Source organism: Astatotilapia calliptera, chromosome 8, assembly GCF_900246225.1.
Source record: "Astatotilapia calliptera chromosome 8, fAstCal1.2, whole genome shotgun sequence".
NCBI lineage: Eukaryota > Metazoa > Chordata > Actinopteri > Cichliformes > Cichlidae > Astatotilapia > Astatotilapia calliptera.
Genome location: NC_039309.1, coordinates 12,360,339 through 12,380,708, shown reverse-complemented (window position 1 = coordinate 12,380,708; position 20,370 = coordinate 12,360,339). Strand labels below are relative to the sequence as shown.

At 39.8% G+C, this 20,370-nt stretch overlaps 1 protein-coding gene across 4 annotated transcripts in view; it reads right to left on the bottom strand.

Moving 5' to 3' along the window:
* Positions 1 to 20,370, bottom strand: part of vti1a (vesicle transport through interaction with t-SNAREs 1A) — a 114,246-nt gene that overhangs the window by 92,508 nt on the left and 1,368 nt on the right. For all 4 annotated transcript variants that reach the window (XM_026178586.1, XM_026178587.1, XM_026178588.1 and 1 more), the window contains exons 2-3: positions 12,026 to 12,084; positions 11,014 to 11,124 (exon numbers count right to left, since the gene is read on the bottom strand). In XM_026178586.1, the coding sequence (XP_026034371.1) occupies positions 11,014 to 11,124; positions 12,026 to 12,084 (170 nt within the window). The remainder of the gene's footprint in view (positions 1 to 11,013; positions 11,125 to 12,025; positions 12,085 to 20,370) is intronic.

Below are 20,370 nucleotides of genomic sequence, written 5' to 3'. Positions count from 1 at the left end.
CATATGTGAACGGTAGCCCGGTGTGTGTTCTCTCCCCTGATAGAAGTGCAGCAGTGGTAGAGAAGCCGGAGCCTTAGATAACAGCATGGGGCCTCTCATTAGCTCACAGGTTGGTGCTTTGGTGGCTTCGACGCACACTGCATTGTGTTCCACCTCGATGAAATACCTCAAGGAGTCTCAGAGAAACAATTGTCAAAAAAAACACAAATAGAGGTGAATGATCAACAACGGCAAGGCAATAAATGAGCCAGCGACATATCTGAGCAGGTGTGAGGTGAGGAGACTTATTTTAGGCAGACAGAGTGGATCAGCTTCAAAAAGATCATGTCCCTTAATAAAAACCTGACACTGTCTGACACAACTGTGATAAAACTTCTCTTTATTAGTTTGCTTTTTTTAAAAATCTATCAATCAATTAGCCCACAAGCAACCAAGGTTTTATCATTTGCCAGTAGTGGTTTACACCACTCTGATACCATGCTATTTCATTCTTGCACCTGTGTGAATGGAAGGGGGGTTCCCTGTCAAAGTCATTTCTATTGCTAAGTACTGCTGAGATCAGTCAATAAGCCTAACGACTGTAACCACAAAGTGATAGGCCAGGAGACAGCAAGAGAAGGCGGTGGAAGGAGGGGTGTTGAAAGTGAACTCCAAACAAAAGAGCAAATTCAAGAAGGGCTTTGATTGAAGAAACGCCATATAGCTTTTGAAGGCCGAGGGATCATCTCTCAGTGGTTATTTCTTTAAGGCACGAGGGCCCGATTAAACCCAATATTAAAATATGAAGGTGCTTCTAATGAAAAATCAAAGGCCCCATTTCCCCTCCCACACTACCAGTCTTTCCGTGTCTCTTTCACTCCTTCGCTCTTGTTCCATTAGTTTCTTCCTTCCATAGCCCGTGGTTGTGTAGGAGGGGACAGAAAGAAAGATGGAAAGAAAGTATGAAAAGACAAAAAAGAAGACAGCAAAGAAAATGAGGAAAGAGGGAGGGTTATAGAGATGAGGGACCTAGGTGCTGGTGGTGCAAAACAGAGACAGACAGCATTGGTTGGAGGAGTAAATCAATAGAGCAGAGCCGTCGGGGAGGCGGGCAGCCAGGGCAAGGATAGAGGAGAGGAGAGGGGAACCAGCGCAGGGGCCCGGGCTCCGATCACAACGCTGGCTTCTGGCGTGCAGTGGGGAATAAAGAGAGCCTCCCCAGGTCAGCACCAGAGAAAAAGGTGAGATTAGAGGAAAGTGGAGGAGGTATTTTCACAGAGTGAAGGTGGGAGGGGTTGGAGAGGTGAGTGCTGGAGGATGACGAGGAGGGAGAGTCTATCTATCTATGTGTGTGTGCGTGTGTTTTGTTTCGGGGGGGTGGGGGGGTGGAAATGTGCATACAGGATACCTGGCAAGCCAGGGACCAACCGGCCCATTAGCCTGTGGGCACCTACATATGGTTCACTGAACCCTCTGCTGAGAAGAGCTCCTCTCCTATCAGTCTTCCCATCTTTTTTAAAGATACCTTCACTTTTAACCCTTTCTCTGCTTTGGAAAGAGGCTCACTCCTGACCTCGATTTATGATTCATTTTTGTTTGATGTCTATTCTTGGAGTGTTATCTAAAATTGAAAAATGTAATAAAATAAAAAAAAAAAAGAGGAAAAAAAAAAACCTAGACACAAAGGGAGAGAAGTTGGGCCTGGTGAGCATGTGCGCGTCCCTCGGTGGACACGTACACAGAAGACTATCTCCTTCAGTGCTTTGCCTTTTCTTGTAATGTGACCATTGTTGGCATTGAATAGCTGGATCATTAGCATAAGAATACAGCAGCACACATAGAGACTTAGCCAGATCATTATCTCTATATATTTATGTATACTTTGTTATTTCACTAGCCAGAACACATTCAAATGCTGATGAGGCCAGTAAGGCCCCCTTCCAAAGCCCTTCCAACATGTGCCCTCCTGAACTTCCCAATACACTTACGAGTTTCCTGGGAGTGTGCAGGTTCTGTGCTGGAATTCACAACAACGGTGCAGAAAATTTTTAAAAAGCAGTCAACTGATTGGTACAGACAAGACTTTCTTGCACCTCGTAAGCCAATTTAAAGGAAATTGTCTTATATTCAACATTAACACAAAGAAAAATGATGCTTTATTTATTTTTTAAACAAAAAAGTGCTAGAATATCCACAAAATAACATTAATTTAATGAGCTATTTGATTGTTTGCAAATGTCTTTTGTGAAATGAATAATTTCAGAATAAAAATACCAAGACAAAAACATACAAAAAAAGAAGAAAAAAAAAAGCTTAACGGAGAACAAACAAGTGCTCTATGGTGATGAGGGGAACAAAACTAAAGAGTTTAGTCTCACTGCAGGAGTAAGCTGATGCTCTAATGCTGGCCAACCTCTGGGATAATTGAAAAAAAAAAAAAACCTTAATTCATCTTCCACAATGTAATTCTGATCAAGGCCACAGCCAGATTCCACTGCAGGCTTCAAAAACACCCGAGAAAAGGCAAAATTGTTGGTCGCTGAGAGCAAAAACGGTTTCCCTTTCTTTCTGGCACACTCCCTCATTAGAAACACTTAGGATGAGAGGAAGAAACCAAGTTAATTGTGTGTGTGCATGTGTGTGCATGTTTCTGTGAAGGGGCTGTGAGCAAGGGTTAAAACATGTGTAAACATAGAAGTTTTACTCTAAAGAAACACCACTAAAGATGAAATATACAGAGTTTTCCCTCCATTTACTCCTTTCCCCAGCCTTGGCGTCTCTGAGCCTTACTTATTAAAAGCAAATGCCACTGCCTAAAATACAGAGGAAAAACACAGACCCAATGATTCATAATATATTTCATAAATACTTCATGAATCCCTTCACCATACTTAAGCCAGTCTGGCAAAAAAAGAAAACATTGTCACCTATTCTAGTACCCGCTTGTCAGCACATCACTGGGGAGTGGGTGTCACATGTCACTTCTGGTTTACACTACTGCGTGGGACAGGCTCGGTGCACGAGAACCGGGGGTAGGACAGAAAGAAGAACAGAAAGGAAAAGAAAAGTGAAGGGGAGGTGGAAAGGGGAGTAAAGAGAGGGAGGAGGGTGGAGGAGGAGCGTGGGGGTGCTATCATATCATCACCCCATGTCTTTATATTTTCCCCCTATTATCTTTGGCCCCCACTCACTCCAGTCACTCAATCACACAAGCCCTGAGGACAGTGAGGGGACCTGGGAGGGCCTTCGCTTCTTGGCAGACTCAGCCAGACAAGCGTCTGAAAGCTATACTGATCGCTGTCAGTGAGTGTGAAAGTACGGTGACTTTGGAGGGGCCAGGAGAGATAAGCGAGAAAGGAAACGATCGCGTGGAAGGATAACGGCCGAATTTGCACACTGCCAAACAAATCCTGTGCTCCAGGCATAATGCAGATACCCCATCCATACAGAAGAGAGTTCACATGAAGAGGCACAGAAGAAGCAGGGGATGATGTGTTTACAAATTACGGCCTATCTGTGTGATATTTGAGAGTCAAACCCTACGACAAATCATTTTGTTAAAGAGCACACACCTCGTTAGCAAGTAAATTTTGCTGTTGTGCCAATTTTATCCTAAACATCAGGCTTACTGGAAATTACACAGCATAATTTCAGTCTGGTTTCTTTGAGCAATGCTAAAGAAATTACTCATATAACTTAAAAATCAACTTTACATTCACAACCACCGAGAACACCCTATTAATTAATTAATCCTGAACTGGTGTCAACGCCTATATTTTGCCCAAAAGGACATTTCTAAGTTGAGACGCAGACCCATCAACATTCAACGATACTTCCATTTAGACTTAACCGGCTGTTAAATTACATTTATCAATTATCCCCTTCTTTTAATGCTTCCAACACAATTTACACATGTAAAACATACATGTTTTTTAAATAAAAAAACAAACAAAAACTAAGCAGAATTAGCAAAGTATTGCCAAAGTATTGTCTCCCGTTTTTCAATAAAAACCGAACACGGCACTTTTGGACAGCACAACTTTTTGTCCTTCTTGTGACACTGTCCTTCAACCCAGATTTGACCTACCATTGCCATTACGCCATCAAACATGTAAAAAAGTAAATAAATAAATAAAATGGTTTCAACATGAGTGACAAAAGGCTAATCCACAAATGAATCCCATCTTGGTGTCCATAAAGGGGACATGGTAAAGCCTGCAATACCACAAATCCGCAAAGGGCTTGTGCAAGACGTACTGCTCGCAACGATTTCCGAATGAAAGCCAGAATTCATAAGTAGAAGAAGAAGATCTATTTGCTTACATCCTAAATCTGCACTCAGCGCAGAGGAAATATAGGGAGAGAGGGAAAAAATCCCTGTCAATTCAGGGAACTCTTTTATGACTGGTGATGAGTGATTAGACTTTGGTGTTGTTGATGGGTTGTTAAGCAACAAACCATGAAAAGAGTCAATCTGCATTTACTCCTCTGTGTTTAATATGAACAAGTAAGCCAAGGCAACCTAATGCGATTTATAGTGTCTAACATCCAACTAATGTTGGTCTGTCATGTTGTTGCTTGCAGAAGTCACTTTAATGAGGACAAGGGGCAAAAAAAAAAAGAAGCCTTCAAGCGGGATTACAACAATGCTAATATATAATCGCTAGTTGTATGTTTAGCTTGGAATGTACAGTCGCCCAAAAAAAATCTCACTTCAAAACTTAAATCTCAACATAATTACGATCAAGTTGTGCAAAAAAACTGCATTTAAGATGCCAGAGCTCTTTAAAACAAATAACTTTTTCATTAAATGACTTTGCAAACTCTTCATTCTTTGCTAAGGTTAGTAACTGTGCCAAAAGTAATGAGTTTATGACCACTCTTGTTAAAGCTGGATAGTCTCTACAATCTTCAAGTGTCCATGATCATTTATTTAGTTTTTTAAGATAATGAAAAACATGAAAATGACCCTCATATTCAAGTGTTTGACTCCGTTCCATCACTCAAAATTCACATTTCAAACACTGAACTCCAACTTAGTGCAGAAGCCAATCACACAAAGACAAAACCCTGAAAATTAAAATATAAATCCAGAAATATGTTAATTCATTGCCACTGATGAATAGTTTGTGGTTGACCATCAGATTAAGAGGACACAAAAAGTTTTAAGTTTAGGGCCAGAAAAAAAAAGTCTCATGGAAAACTTCAGATAACACTCTCAAACATGTTTTTGAGCCGCGTGTAGGAATGTCAGTAGTCATTCATTAGTAACTCAGTCTTGATCGAATTTGAGCATTAAATTATCTGTTATATCTGTGCATCCACACTTTAATTAAATCATTTCTACATCAAAAAAAGCTTAAAAGGTGCTGTACTCCAATTCATTAAAACCATTTTCAGTCATTGCCTCAACTAAAAACTACATGTCAAGTCTCAAGATATCATTATAAGGTCAGTGAAACCACTTATGAAATTGATATATGGAGTGAAAATATTCAATACCATTAGCTTTTTCATTCTATTCACCTCAGTGCACCTAGCAGATAAACTGTTGAATTTCTCAAGGCTGACCAACTCTTTTCCAAATGCATTAATTATCTCCCTTGGCAGACACTGGGAGGCATTCCACCGAAAATACTTTTATTAAAGAAAAAGGCAATCCACACATCCTATTTGACCATGACTGAAGCTCCAAACAATACCCCAACAGATAACTGGAAATTAGTAAGGGATAGTTGAGTTCCTGTGACAGTTGGCCTCATGATTTAACATCAGGGTCCATGTTGGAATAAATGAAGCTGGGAATGAAAAGACAAATCATCACCTCAATCTTACTGAATGGGCTCCTTCTGAATTTAAGTACTGCACTTCAGACAAATAAAATTTTGACTGTATCGCATTTTTTCAAATCTTGCAATAACTAATAATTTGTACTATGCCTACATATTTTCCGACCTCATAAGACCGGGTGACGATATGCGTTTCAAAAGAAATACTGGCATGTAGATAACATGTTAGTGGGTCCTTGATGGAACATTGTGTGGCATATTATGACAAACCAAAAATAGTTTTCTATTCAAAATTCAATAAGATGAAACAAAACGCATAACACAATGGATCTCGTGCCATCAACAAAACTGCCTTGACCATTATAGGACCTCCTTTTTAATAAATGACAAAAAGATGTAAGGTCTCAACAACAAAACTTGTCAAAGCTTGAGATTTAAAGACTATTAATTAACCTTTTAACAAACAAACATTTAGACCAGTAGTGTTTATTTGGATATAATAAAAAAGAAACGATCTAAAGAGGTGAAACATATTCGGAGAACTAGTTGAGAGAAGAAATGAGAATATTGTTGTGAGTTAAAGCATGAAATGTTTAAAAAAGGCATTTCACTTTCCCAAGGACTTGGCATTTAATTTATATTCTGTTTTGTTTGCTTAAGTATTTTTCAAAGCATAATTAAGCAAAGAAAAAGAAAAGAAAATGCATAAACTTATAAGCTTATAAGCAAGAACTCAGATAGGTTTTCACCACAGGGACACCATTTTCAATCTTCCATATTAAACATAAAGCAGAGGTTAGGCATAGCAATGGTAAGAAGAATTCATCAGAGCAAGTCCAACCACATATCAGCAGGGCAAAGTAATTGGTGAATGTGCCCAATATCTTCCTGATGTTGAAGCTTACTCAAAGAAAATTCTTAGATCAACACCGCCATCTGCTGCCAGCAGGAGGTGTGCTGATAGTCCAAGTAAGCCATGCAGTGAATAATCTCTCAAAAGGGTTCAGGATTTAAAATGGGAAAAAAAAATATGAAGACACTTGTCTAAACTTCATAGCTACTGCAAAGTAATGACCAAGAGTTGTGATTTTTTTTTCTTAAAGAGATCAATACTCCTCATGAAATTTTATATTAAATAATTGAGGCAAAGCTATTCCAGTGAATTTATACCAATTACATAATGATAACAATGATATTAGGGCTGCAAGTTACAGCCACCGGTGCATCTTATTCAGCTAATTACTTACTGATGATTGGAAAAGCAGAAAAGTGTTAAAAATTACAAGGAAATTAGAAACGATTTGCTTGAAATTGATAAAGTTACTTCATTTTCAATAATACCTGAGGATTGTTTGTCATTTAACCAAATAATGATGACCTAATCTAAATAATGTCAATTTTGTTGTTAAAATGAAAAAAGAAAACTCTTCATTTTTATTGAGTCTACATAATAAATCAGAGACCTGACAATGATAAAGAACTGTTTGTCATAGTCAGGCGAAAGGAAGGAGGGGTCTCTGTACTCAAAATATATTCTGATAAGAGAAATTTATCAGGACTGACAAATGTATCTTTAAATCCTCCAGCCAATGTTGCTTTACGATGCCTCATTATACACAAGTCACACGAATCACACATTTCATGGCGTCCAGTTTCACTCACACACTTAAAGTTGTGTTTTGCGTGACGCAATCAATGCCTGCGAGTCCTCATCTTGCCCACTGGGACAGACCTAACCTGGCACTTTGAAAACAGTGGCTCTGTTTGCCCAATAGATTTCATTAAATTAAACTTAGGTTAGGCTCTCTTTCCCTGATCAAAGCCACTGCTAAGAGCCATGCCATTCTTCTCCCTCTGATTTGAGCAAGCTGACCCCATCAAATAGGATTTTCATTTCCCTTTTATTTATTTATTGTACACTTTGGCTTACTTTTTATTTTGCTTAAGCTGCTGTCTGCTTTGGCTACTACAATGTCTGTTTTGTCGTGGCTCAGCACCTGTGAGATCCCCATGGCCCCCGGTTTTATCACAATGAAGCTGTCACCCAACAAGCCAACAAAGCTACACCTCATATATATATATATATATATATATATATATATATATATATATATATATATATATATATATATATATATATATATATATATATATATACACACACACACCTTTTGGGGTGGTTGTTTGATAAGTTTTCTTTCTGGATGAAATGGCTGGGTTTCTGAGGTCAACTCCAGCCCTCTGTCTGAAAAGGAGAAGGAATGAGGTCTCAAGCTGGCACACCAGTGGTAGAATTACTTCAAACCACGGGTGAATGAGAGGATGAGAGAGCAGGTTAAGGGGGGAGACACCCGTGGGAGGCCAGTAGGGGGTAGGTTATGGGGGAGATTTGGTAGTGAGGGAGTGGAAAGGCCTTGATATCCACAGAAAGCACAACAAAGCCGGAGCTTTTTACATTAAAAAGAAAGGAGATTGCCCTTTTTTCCACTCGATGCCTTTTCGAGCCGAGTGTCATGTCCTCCCTAGGCCGGCAGGAAGTGAGAAGCTGAGCTCAGCTATAGCATTTGGCACATCTGAGACACATCTGAGGGGGCTGAAGTTCTTGCCTTCTGAACACTTGCATCAGATTTACGGGAGACGAGATATACTAGATGTAACTCTGTGAGGTGGGTGATCCTGGTTTAAATGTGCGCTGATTTCACCGCGCCACACGCAGAGGTGTAAAAAAGAGAAATTACAGTCAAACAGGGAGACTCACAGTTAGAAGCCAGTCACTGCTTTTTTATTTTCCGGACACCCGGATTATCCTACGGCTACCTTCTGCTTTTTATTTCAGTACAAGCAATTACAGACACGACTTAAGTATGCAGCGATGTGCAAAAAAGAATTTAGACATCATCATACTCTCTAAGGACTGTGCACACCGGATTTTTGCATTATAAAGTGCATGGAGGAATGCCATGTTTTGCCAGGGTGAAGAAACAATTTTCGTCGCCAGCACATGCTCGTAAGACAGGGAAAAAAGGCTAGAAATGAAAATTAGCACCAATATCGGCCACAGCAGGTGTTAACTGCTTGATGATTAAGCATGGTAAGAGTGGGGAGAAGAAAAGTTAAAGATTAATCGTCAGCCAATTAAATGCCTATGGCGAGAAAAGCAAGCTGTTTTGGCACAGAGATCTCTTCTATGATCTCAGTTAGCACATCTCAGTGGCGTGTTCACAGATCACTAGCACATATTATTTGAATCTAAATGCGGTGTTTGTGCATGTTTACTTGTTTGGAGCGGTGAGGTGGGGGAATATAAAAAGTATTTTGTGGTTAATGATGATTAGATACCAAACAAACATTTAAGAAAAATAATGAGTGTTGGTGAAAAGCATGGACTGTAGTAGTCATCTGAGGTATAGATGGGCAGTATATCATAAATAAATATGTAGTTTTTCATATGTGCATAAGTCTATTTTGAGTTTCCCAACTGCTACTTTTATTTTGACATTTTGTATCAAATCAAAATTACTCAACACTTGGAATTCTGATTATATTGGCTATGCATTGTGCATTTTTGTGATGATCATTGCACTGCTTCCCGTTACTTCCTGAAAACCTTCCCATTAAACTTGAGCTATCCAAATATCCTCCAATAAATCCTCTACAAGCGAAGAAAAAGTTCAGATTTGTGTGGAAAAGTACACACTTTATTCATTTCAAGGTTTGGAGAAAAGTTTGTTCGTTATTTTGGCCAACCTCTAAACTTAACACATTAAGGAGAAGCCTTTGCTGAATTTCCTCAACAGGACTTCAACAATTCAGTATATATTTTTCCAACTCATTCTGAGGCTGTGGATTTAAATCACATAAAACTTGATTCGTGGAGGGACACGTGCTCTCAAGCTCAAGGTCAACGGCTCTTACACTACGGGTTTATTATCATGTTATGAGCACCAGCAAAACAAAACTGACAACAGAAAACAACAACAACCACAGAAAAAAAGATATAGTTAAAGATACGTTACCACTACGATTTTTCTTAACATTATAATGCCAACAATCAATTTAAAATGCTTTCACAAGGATCAATTTAAAGATATAATAATTAAAATAAGAGGTTAAAAAAGTTTTGGATTCAATTGCACTGGATAATTGCGTATTTCTGAGTATTATTGATTACGTGAAGTACCTTGGGCAATATTGGTAGCTCAAAATGTAGACTAAAAGCAAGTGACCCAAAAGACCAGACTGTTCATTAAGCTTTGATAAATCAAGCCAAGACATACAGTGATTTATGAATTACTAAACAAGGCCAGATTCTGCAGCAACAACACAAACACACACAACCCATTCTCGATAGGCATTGCTTGAAAGTTCAGATATGAACTCCGAATTAACCTCTGTGGATGCACCGCTGAGCTTCAGTGCAAGTCTGTTTGTGAGTGCAGGAATTACTGCGAGAGTGAGAGTTACACGCAAACAGTCCGCAGTTTTTGGTGTTTTTCTAACAGTAAAGATAAATAAATAATGATGCAAATTTCATGAGAAAAGAAGTGTTTTTCGAGGATTAATGTTTAATTATTTGGTTAATTTACAGCTATTGCAGAGCGATGGAAGTATGTGAAGCCTTGAAATGTCATGAAAGGGATTTATGCACGTGCCACAAATTCTGCTGATTACTTACAAAAACGATGTGTCTGAACAAAGGCGGTGATGGAACAAAGTGTTACTACATCCTCTGAAGAATTATTAGCAGAATATGGTCATGCACAAAACGGTACTGTATTTCGCTATTGGACATGTGACAAAAAAACTAAACAAAACAAAAAAAACGAAGGCAGATCGATTGGTCAGGGGTTCATCTTTTTGGTAAGATAATGACACAAAACACTGGAACAACAGAACTGCACGCACGGTGGCCTTGAAAAGATGGAAAACCATCACAGTCTCTGGACTTCATCCAGCTCGTCTGAGTGGAAGAAAAGTAACCCACAAATTCAACACGTGTGTGTCAGCAGTGACTGGTTCCAAACCAATTTTCCAAATGATATTTCTTTGAATATGCATTTATTTTATAATTTAATTTCTGAGTTTAAAAAAGCTGGGGTGTTTGTCTTATGATGAGTAGTTTATAGACGCTTATTTATTATGGAGCATCATTTACACTCTCAGTAAGAACATTACAACTATTACAACTGTTGCGTTTGCATGAGAATTAAAAAAAAAACATTTCATGACATATTGAAATACTTACAAAGTCTTTCTCAAGCTTTTCCATCTCCTGTTTATAGCTCTTCAGCCTGCTGTTGTACATGGCTCTGCTTTGGATGGGGATCTCTCGCACCTCCAGGTCCATCTGCTCCAGCTAAAACCCACAATTCATCCAATTCATTTAAAGTCAAACATTCCTAACAGAAATTTTAAGAGTCATTTCAAAATCGAAAGAAATACTTGGAATATAAAACACTGCCAGAGTGACAGATTTAGAGCTCATTATAATACAGATTTACATTAAAATATTAAAAAGTACAAAATAGACTGTATATGCACATTTTTACATTTAAAAGTTTAGTTTTTTTTATGATCATATTTCCTGCACAAGCTTTCTGAAAAAAAATTTTAAGGGCAAGTTTTACAGTTGTGTGCTCCCTTTGAACACTTTTGAACAGATTCAACTTCAGCAGCATTAACTTTAATATCCTCCAGTGCCGATTGTAAAATCAAACGCCTTCTGCTGGTGTCACTCAGTTGTGATAAAAGTTACAACAGAGGAAGTATGTTCTGTAAGTACACAATCAAATACGAGGGCTTCTTCATTGCCATGACACGCATGGGCCCAACAATGTCTGAGTGAATGAAGCAAAAGTACATCTGATGCATGGGTAGACAGGTCTCTCTGTGGCAGATTTGGAGGAAACTCATCACTATGGCATAACAAGACAACCGCAACAACAATTTGTTTCTGTCAGGTGACTTTGCTCATGTTTAAACAGCAACATGAAGACACCCACCCAAGATAATGGCTTGAAATGTGTCATAGGGGTGTCACTTAAAAGCAGATTATGGGAAAGTAATCATATGAGGAGGAAGCCTCCTTTCCGCCATGTGAAGTATGTGTGCATGTGTGTTATGTCTACATGTCATGTCACCACCAGGATAATACAGGTGCTGTTGTCTGGTGCCAGTGAAAATTGTCCCCTCCCTCTTTCCACAAATTCATTATTTAGGAAATGGGAAGAGGAGAAAATTACTGATCAAAGACATACCAACTCTCTGACTTCTTCAAGCTGTTTGTCGACATTTAGAACCAGCTGTGTCTTCTCCTCTGAAAGAGAAAAAAAACCCAGCAACATATTGATCAGCCGACGGAGGAACAGCGCTTCATGACAACAGCCTAACTCCCCCGCAACGGGGGAAGAGAGGGGGAGAGAGAAAGAAAGAGACTGGGAGAAAACAACACACGAGGACACATTTGAAGATATATTTACACATTCTCTCCACACGACGAGCCAACATTTGATGTCTCTTAGTTATTGGCGTCTATGAGGCCTTTGTTGGTTTCTGTTGAGGAGCAGCGAGACACCTCATGCCAACTCAAAGGGAAGGGAGGTGTCAGCTTTGCTCACTTGCCAGAAGTATGAGTCCCACTCAGAATGACTAACGCACTGTTCTACACCTCACCCCATGGCTGCTCTACCACATTACCCATTGAAACTCATTAGGACTTAAGAGTTCCAGAGCAGCGTGCAAACTACAGCGCTTCCAACAGTTATTTAAGGCAACGGCATTATCACTTTCCCTACATCTACATGAACTAGTCTTTGTCCTGAAATTAGATCCTGGCCAAAGATTTTGTTAGTTCATGGTATGCGGTATGGTGTTTACTAATCAAGCATATTTATGTTAACTTAAAACAAGAAAAAAAAGAAAGAAAAGACCATTGCCCAAGGCTTTGACATAAAGTATAAGCAACTTACACATATAGTTTAATAATAATAAAGAAAACAAAAAAATGAAGTTAGGAAATATAGGAAATTCTCTTATGCATAAATACCATTAATAACATAAAAAATATAAAAGAGGGTAAAGAAAATAACATTTAATGTCATCTTAACATGCAGCCTTTACTTTAGAAACTTTGGTTTAAGAGATTTATGTGCATGTTACTTTATCACACATCCACCATATGTCATTGTTGCACACCCCTGTGGTAACAGCACTCCCCAGCACCAGCAGCCTCCCTTAAGTGGAACAATGCACCCACCACACAACAGTTCGAGGAAAAAGACAAAGCGATCAATGTAATGCAAAAGCGAAGCCAAACTAATGTTAGAACCATCCCAGACTTGAGGTGTTGTGGAAATCTTTTGCTAACCATGGTGTGAGATATATCATACTAAATTTTAAATAGTTTAGAGTACATTTGTAACACAAAGTTGTGTTAATGTTATCAGTGCATCAGCATATCACAACAGTCAGTCAAAGTGCTGATCTTGTAGTATATTTGGTTTAACAGTTTAAGAGGACACCTGTGGACCTGGTATACTGACAATAAAAATTCTGTTAATTATTACATTTTTTTTTTAACTCCCAGAAAACAAAAAGTGACATAATTATAAATTCACAGATAAAATGTATCATTACAAAAAGTGCAGCATCTTAAACACCAGCTCCGTATTGAGTACAGATGGTAAATGTTAAGAGGTGATGCCTACAAAGTCGAACCAATCTTACATTTTTTACAGTAATTAAGAAATTCTGAAAATGTTATTTGCTTTTGAAACCCCAACAGATGTATTCTAATAAAGGTTTAAAAGCAAAGTATGAAAAGCATTCTAGGTAAAATACAAACAAAAGTAAATCACAAGAATACCCAGCTGTGGGACTGCAATAAAAAAAAAAAAGCTAAGCCAAGATCTTCGTTTCTCAGGTGCCATAGGCCAACATGGCCCTTAAATTCATTTTTAAAACCTGTGTCCAACCTTACAACCTCTATAGTAAACAGCCAGAGGCAATTCAGTGAAAGATGAGATGACGCTTTCGTACTCAGGCTCAGGCCCGAGCTAGAGGGCTGTGAAATATGTATGGCTATTTACCAAGACTAGAACCTGCTGACAGACGGATGAGGAGTTTTGTAGACAGAAGTAAGGCAAAAATGAAGAAAACAAAGGGCTTGGTATTTTTCTTTTACTTTTTATGTTTCATATTTCAATGCCAGTGATTGACAAATAATCTCTTGCCATGAACATTCAAAAGTGAAAACTTGGAGCCATGTTTAATAGAACAAGGATGTTGAGTCTTGTTCTGTTCATAGTATTCTTATTCAAATTTCTTCTTGATGTTGAGTTTTGGAGCAATGTTGCAAATAAATAATATACAAAAATTAATTGTTTGTGAGCATCTAGGTCATGTTTTCCACATGCCATGGCCATTATCAACAACATAACATGCCAAGTAAAAGTAATAAACTACAAGAACAATGTTATGGCTCCTTTTTAAAATATTAAACAGAGGGGATATCATGGGCAAAATGCATCCACTTGGGTAAGAAGAGCCAAAAGAACTTAAGAAAAACTTAATGAGTAGGAAGGGAATTGAAATTCAACTGTAAACTATTCCATTGGTGTCAGAAAACACACAACAACTACTTATGGTTGTAATGCATTTTCTAGCTTTGTACATATTCATACAGGCTTCCTCTGACACAGTCAACAGATGGTGAGAGGAAGCAATGAGAAATTACTCTGCGTAACAATCAAAGAAAGGATTTGTTGCCCGGACACTGAACTGTGTGCTGTTGGACTCAGGCCGTATTATTTACCCAGGGAATTCTCTCACGTCATCTTGGTGGCTGTTTATGTTCCCCCCTCTGCTAACCCCACAGCTGCATGTGACACTATCCACTCTGCCATAGCTCGGCTACAGACTCAGCACCCGAGTGCCTTTATTGTGATCTCGGGTGACTTCAACCATGTATCACTGGACAATACACTACCAACATTCAAACAATATGTGGACTGTCCCACCAGGGGAGAGAAAACTTTAGACTTACTGTATGCTAACGTCAAGGATGCATACAGCTCCTCCTCCCTCCCCCCACTTGGTAGGTCAGATCATAACCTGATTCACCTCACCCCCCGCTATGTGCCAATTGTGAGGAGGGAACCTGTGACCACCAGGACTGTTAGGAGGTGGTCAGAGGAGGCAATAGCGGAACTACAGGGCTGTTTCGAGGTGACCGACTGGGAAACACTCTGTGAGCCTCACGCCGAGGACATCAATGGGCTTACTGAGTGTATCACAGACTACATAACTTTCTGCACCGACTCCATTGTTCCAGCTCAGACTGTTCATTGTTACCCAAATAACAAGCCGTGGGTGACTAAGGACATCAAAGCCCTCCTCAACAACAAGAAGAGGGCTTTCAGAGGGGGCAACAAAGAGGAGGTGAGGAAGGTCCAGGTGTTACTAAAGGACAAGATCAGAGAGGCTAAGGACAATTACAGGAGGAAGCTGGAGTGGAAACTCCAGCAGAACAGCATGAGAGAGGTGTGGAGGGGCATGAAGACCATCACTGGATTCAGGCCAACCAACAGCAGGGGAGCTGAGGGAGGTGAGAATAGAGCCGACGAGTTGAATCTGTTTTTCAATAGATTCGACACCACAGTGTCTGCTCCCACCCCCACAACCTCACCTGCAGTCAGCCTGGAATCCAGAGCCACACCACTGTGCCAGCCTCTCTCTTCACATGTTGCCTCCTGTGAGATTCCTGACACCCCTCCCCCACCCATCACCTTCACTCAATACCAGGTTGAGATGCAAATGAGGAGACTTCACTCAGGCAAGTCTGCTGGACCAGACGGAGTGAGTCCCCTTGTCCTCAAGGCCTGTGCCCCCCAGCTGTGTGGAGTCTTTCATAAACTGTTTATGCTGAGTCTGAGTCTGCAGAGGGTCCCGGTGATGTGGAAGACATCATGCCTCGTCCCTGTACCAAAGACGCCTCGTCCCAGTGGCCCCCAGGATTACAGGCCCGTGGCACTGACCTCCCACATCATGAAGACCCTGGAAAGGCTCATCCTGGACCAGCTGCGACCCATAGTAAGACCACATCTGGATCCCCTTCAGTTCGCTTATCAGCCTCGTCTCGGAACAGAGGACGCCATCATCTACCTGCTCAATCGTGTCTACACCCATCTGGACCAGCCGGCGAGCACTGTGAGGGTCATGTTTTTTGACTTTTCCAGTGCTTTCAACACCATCAGGCCGACCCTCCTGGGTGATAAGTTAGCAGCGATGCAGGTGGATGCTTCTCTGGTGTCCTGGATTGTTGATTACCTGACAGGAAGACCACAATATGTACGTCTCCCACAGTGTGTGTCTGACAAGGTGATCAGCAACACAGGGGCACCACAGGGGACTGTCCTCTCCCCCTTCCTCTTCACCCTCTACACCACAGACTTCAGCCACTGCACAGAGACCTGCCATCTTCAGAAGTTTTCTGATGACTCTGCGGTGGTTGGATGCATCAGCAGGGATGATGAGACAGAGTACCGGGCTGTGGTCGACTCCTTTGTCACGTGGTGTGAGCAGAATCATCTGCAGCTCAACGTGGCAAAGACCAAGGAACTGATCGTGGACTTCAGGAAGACCAGGAAACACTTGACCCCTGTTTCAATCCAGGGGGTCAGTGTTGACATTGTGGAGGACTATAAATACCTTGGAGTACACATTGACAATAAACTGGACTGGGCTAAAAACACCACAGCACTTTACAGGAAGGGCCAGAGTCGTCTCTATTTTTTGAGGCGACTGAGGTCCTTCAACATCTGCCAGAAAATGCTGAGGATTTTCTATGAGTCTGTGGTGGCCAGTGCGATCCTCTATGCTGTTGCATGCTGGGGGAGCAGGCTGAGGGTCGCAGATGCCAACAGACTTAATAAACTGATCCGTAAGGCCAGCAATGTTGTGGGGATGGAGCTGGACTCCCTCAAGGTGGTGTCGGAGAGGCGGATGCTGTCCAAGATAAAGACAATGTTGGATAACACCTCCCACCCACTCCATGACATGTTGGTCAGTCACAGGAGCTCGTTCAGTGAGAGACTGAGATTACCGAAAAGCACCACTGAACGACACAGGAAATCATTCCTGCCTGTGGCCATCTCCCTGTACAACGCATCCACTTAACACACTGTTTGCTGCTACAACTACACATGTTTCTTTTCCAAATATTTATTTATAAGTGACTTATGTATGTATATGGGCTGCCATGAGTCTTCAGACATGCCAATTCCAAACCAGAAATATTCAGTCAAGCGAGGTTTTGTGAGAGCAGTGCCTTTGAAAACCCAATGAGCAAGTGTGAGCCGAGAGGAAGAGATAAAGCTTCCACATATGAAATCTGAAAACTTAAAACAAACTACTAGTTAACACTCACTGTAAGTAAGTAGTAATAACGGTTGCTCCTACTCAGTTAGGTGTGGACACCAAAATTTTAATATGTAGTAGTTCAGCCTTAAATTAATTGTCATATCCACCTTTAGATATATATTTCCCACCATTTTGGCTTAGTGTAGCTGTAAACTAAAAACACCCAGTGTATTTCACACTGCAAAATACCATTTAATTTTGAAAAGTGACCGTAAAAATGGAAGAAGGTGCTGTGCAGAAAGGCTCTTGCACTGAGAAAACAAATACAAACTCAATGACTATTTTGTCTCAGCTTATAACTGTGATTGGTATTGAGTGGTGTCAGATGACAGTGTAGCTGTTTATACATCTGCCTAACAAGCAAACGATACGGTTCGATCCCAGGAGGAGACATAAATCCCTGTGGGGTTCCATCAGGAAGGGAATCTGGGGTTTTAAAAAAATCTGCAATGTCAATAGTGGAGCTATTTACTGTGGTGATCCCTTGTGAAATAAGGGAGCAACTGAAGCTCAACTTTCTATTATGCATTCTATTATCTATTCTTTGTATTAAGTCATTTTAAATAGGAAAGTATTACCCATTGATATGTCTACATTCATTTATGGGTATGTTAAGTAAAAGTATTACATTTTAAAGTTAAATCACAACTGGCCAACTAGCTCTGGCCTTTTCCATGTCATCCAAACTCATGTTTCCCTTCCAGGCTTAGCTAAATCCACAAGCTGCCCGTCTTTCAGCTGCCTGCCTGCCACCAAAACACTAATGCAGCAATCTGGTAAATCTACATGTAGGAAAAACAAGATGGGAAGACCCAGAGCCAGGTGGTTAACAACATCTGTAGGTTTTAACCCACCTCTAAACCCTCTTTTAGTGCAGGGCTTCACAGTACAGAAATGTAAACATAAATACATTTTAAAAACTCCTTTCAAAGAAAAAAGTCAAAGCCATGCATTCGTGCCTAGATCCTGCAGAATATAAATTACAGTATCAAAAACAGGCTCAGACAGTCAGGATTTCATATGTCTGAAACCTACAGAACCAAGTATGAGAACTGGTGATGAGAAAAGAGGTCTATCTAACATTAACAACACATTGCTATCTGAAAATGTAGTCAAGTAGTGCGGTGCGATATTGCAGATTTTAGTATTGATCTGATACCAAGTAAATACAGGGCCAAAATTGCCAGTACTGATACTTTAAACCTACATAGGCAGCTTATGCTGGGGAGAGCAGTCACTCACGACTTAAAAGATGGCTCATCATCCATTTGCAAATAGTGACTATTAACACACTCTGATTTTTACTTTCATTAATAACTGGTTAACAAAACAAAATACACCTTTTCATGTTTTTTTCAAACTGAGTTTTTTTGAGACCTAGAATGTAAATGTGCCCGTCTCTAAAGGTCATGTCAACTTCTGTTGTTTGACATTTTTCATAGTGTATGTTTGAGGTATATTTTTTCCATTACCAAAAAAATTATTAAATTTAATTAATTTAATACAATTCAGAGGGCTACATACTGAACTTAAGGGGATTTTTTTTTTTTTAAAGTATCGCTCTGAGTATCAATACCAGAATTGCTATTGATACTATCAATATTTGTGCACACTTTTTATTTTAGCTCAGTTCAAAAGTGCTGTCTGTTTCACTGTGTATGCAAGCATGTGTATGTCTCTTCTGCTTCTCCTCCAAAACTGATACATGCAGAGCAGAAGAGGGGAGAAATACCCAAAGTCGTTCCACAAACAGCAGTCTTAATAGGTCTGAACAAGTAAAATTTACAAAAAACTAACCAACTATAAAAAGATTACCACTATGCAGATGTCTCTCCAGCATCTTAAGTTCCCCAGCTCAATAAGACATGACTATATAGGAGAATATCCTATACAGTGATAAGGTGTTCTCCAGCTGCCCAAAGTTATCTCAAGAAAGTTTCAAAGCTACACCTTTATCAAAATTGTGGTCAGACATGTTAAAGAGGCTTCCTATTGTACAAAACAAAATTAGAACATAATGCTCTTTCCACATTTCAACAGAATAATAATCCTCCTTAAACATCAAAGAGAGCTTAGAAGACACAATTTGCATGCCTTAATGTTAAATTCTCACAACCAGACAAAGTTACAAAGACAGACAGACATCACAAGCGACACTGTCACTGGTTTGCTACGGAAGTGTCGCTCAAGTGTTTAATTGCATCAAGCATATGATAGGTTGAAGAAAAAAAATGGACGTCAGCTCAACTTTGATTTGATGCACATAAAGCATCAACAAGTGTCAGGCGTCAGTTTGTAGCTTCTTATCAGTGGTGTGAACATGGCATTAATTGCTGGAAGCACACATGGACCACATGTATGTTGAGCTTTCAGTTCTAATTATATCACAGAATAAAATCTTTAAATAAAATTTTGTGATAAAGTTTATGAAGACAGAGTCAGATTTGTACTCCTACAGCATCAGAATCTATCAATGAGTGTTTCAAAAGTGAAGGAGTTGCGGGTCATACAAATGAAGAGGCAAAACAACTCTAAGAAGACTAGACCAGAAGCTACCAGCTGATACCTGTGTTTTCATTTTAGAAAATCAACAAAGTCACACTTGAAGAGCTACAATTTAATAACAATCTATTCTAAATATATCATTCAAAAAGTGTTACATGTGGCTTTGGTTATGTCTGAATTAAGTCTGATAGAATGACAGAATGCTATCACTTTAACAAACTGATGAAACCAGCAATGTCTTCTTCTTACAGCTGCTCGCTTTAAGGGTTGTCACAGCAGACCATCTGCTTCCACCTCATCCTATCATGTGCTCCTTCACTACATGCATGAATCTTTTCTGTGGTCTTCCTCTTTTCCTCCTTTTGTCCAATACATTCACTATCCCTGCTCTCCACAGTTCCAAACCATCTCAGCCTTTTCTCTCCACCTTTGTAGGCAAACTGCTCAATCCGAGCTGAAACTCTGATGTACTCAGTTCTAATCTAATCCATTCTGGCCACTTCCCAAAAACATCTTAACAACTTTCTGTCTTGTGTGGTTTTATTAATGATCTGTCTCCAAATCATACATCATAGCAGGTCTCAATACCGTCTCGAAAAACCTTTCCTTTTACTTTTGCTGTTGTCCGTCTGTCACAAATAAACTCTGACACTATTCCACCTCTCCTGTACTCCTTTCT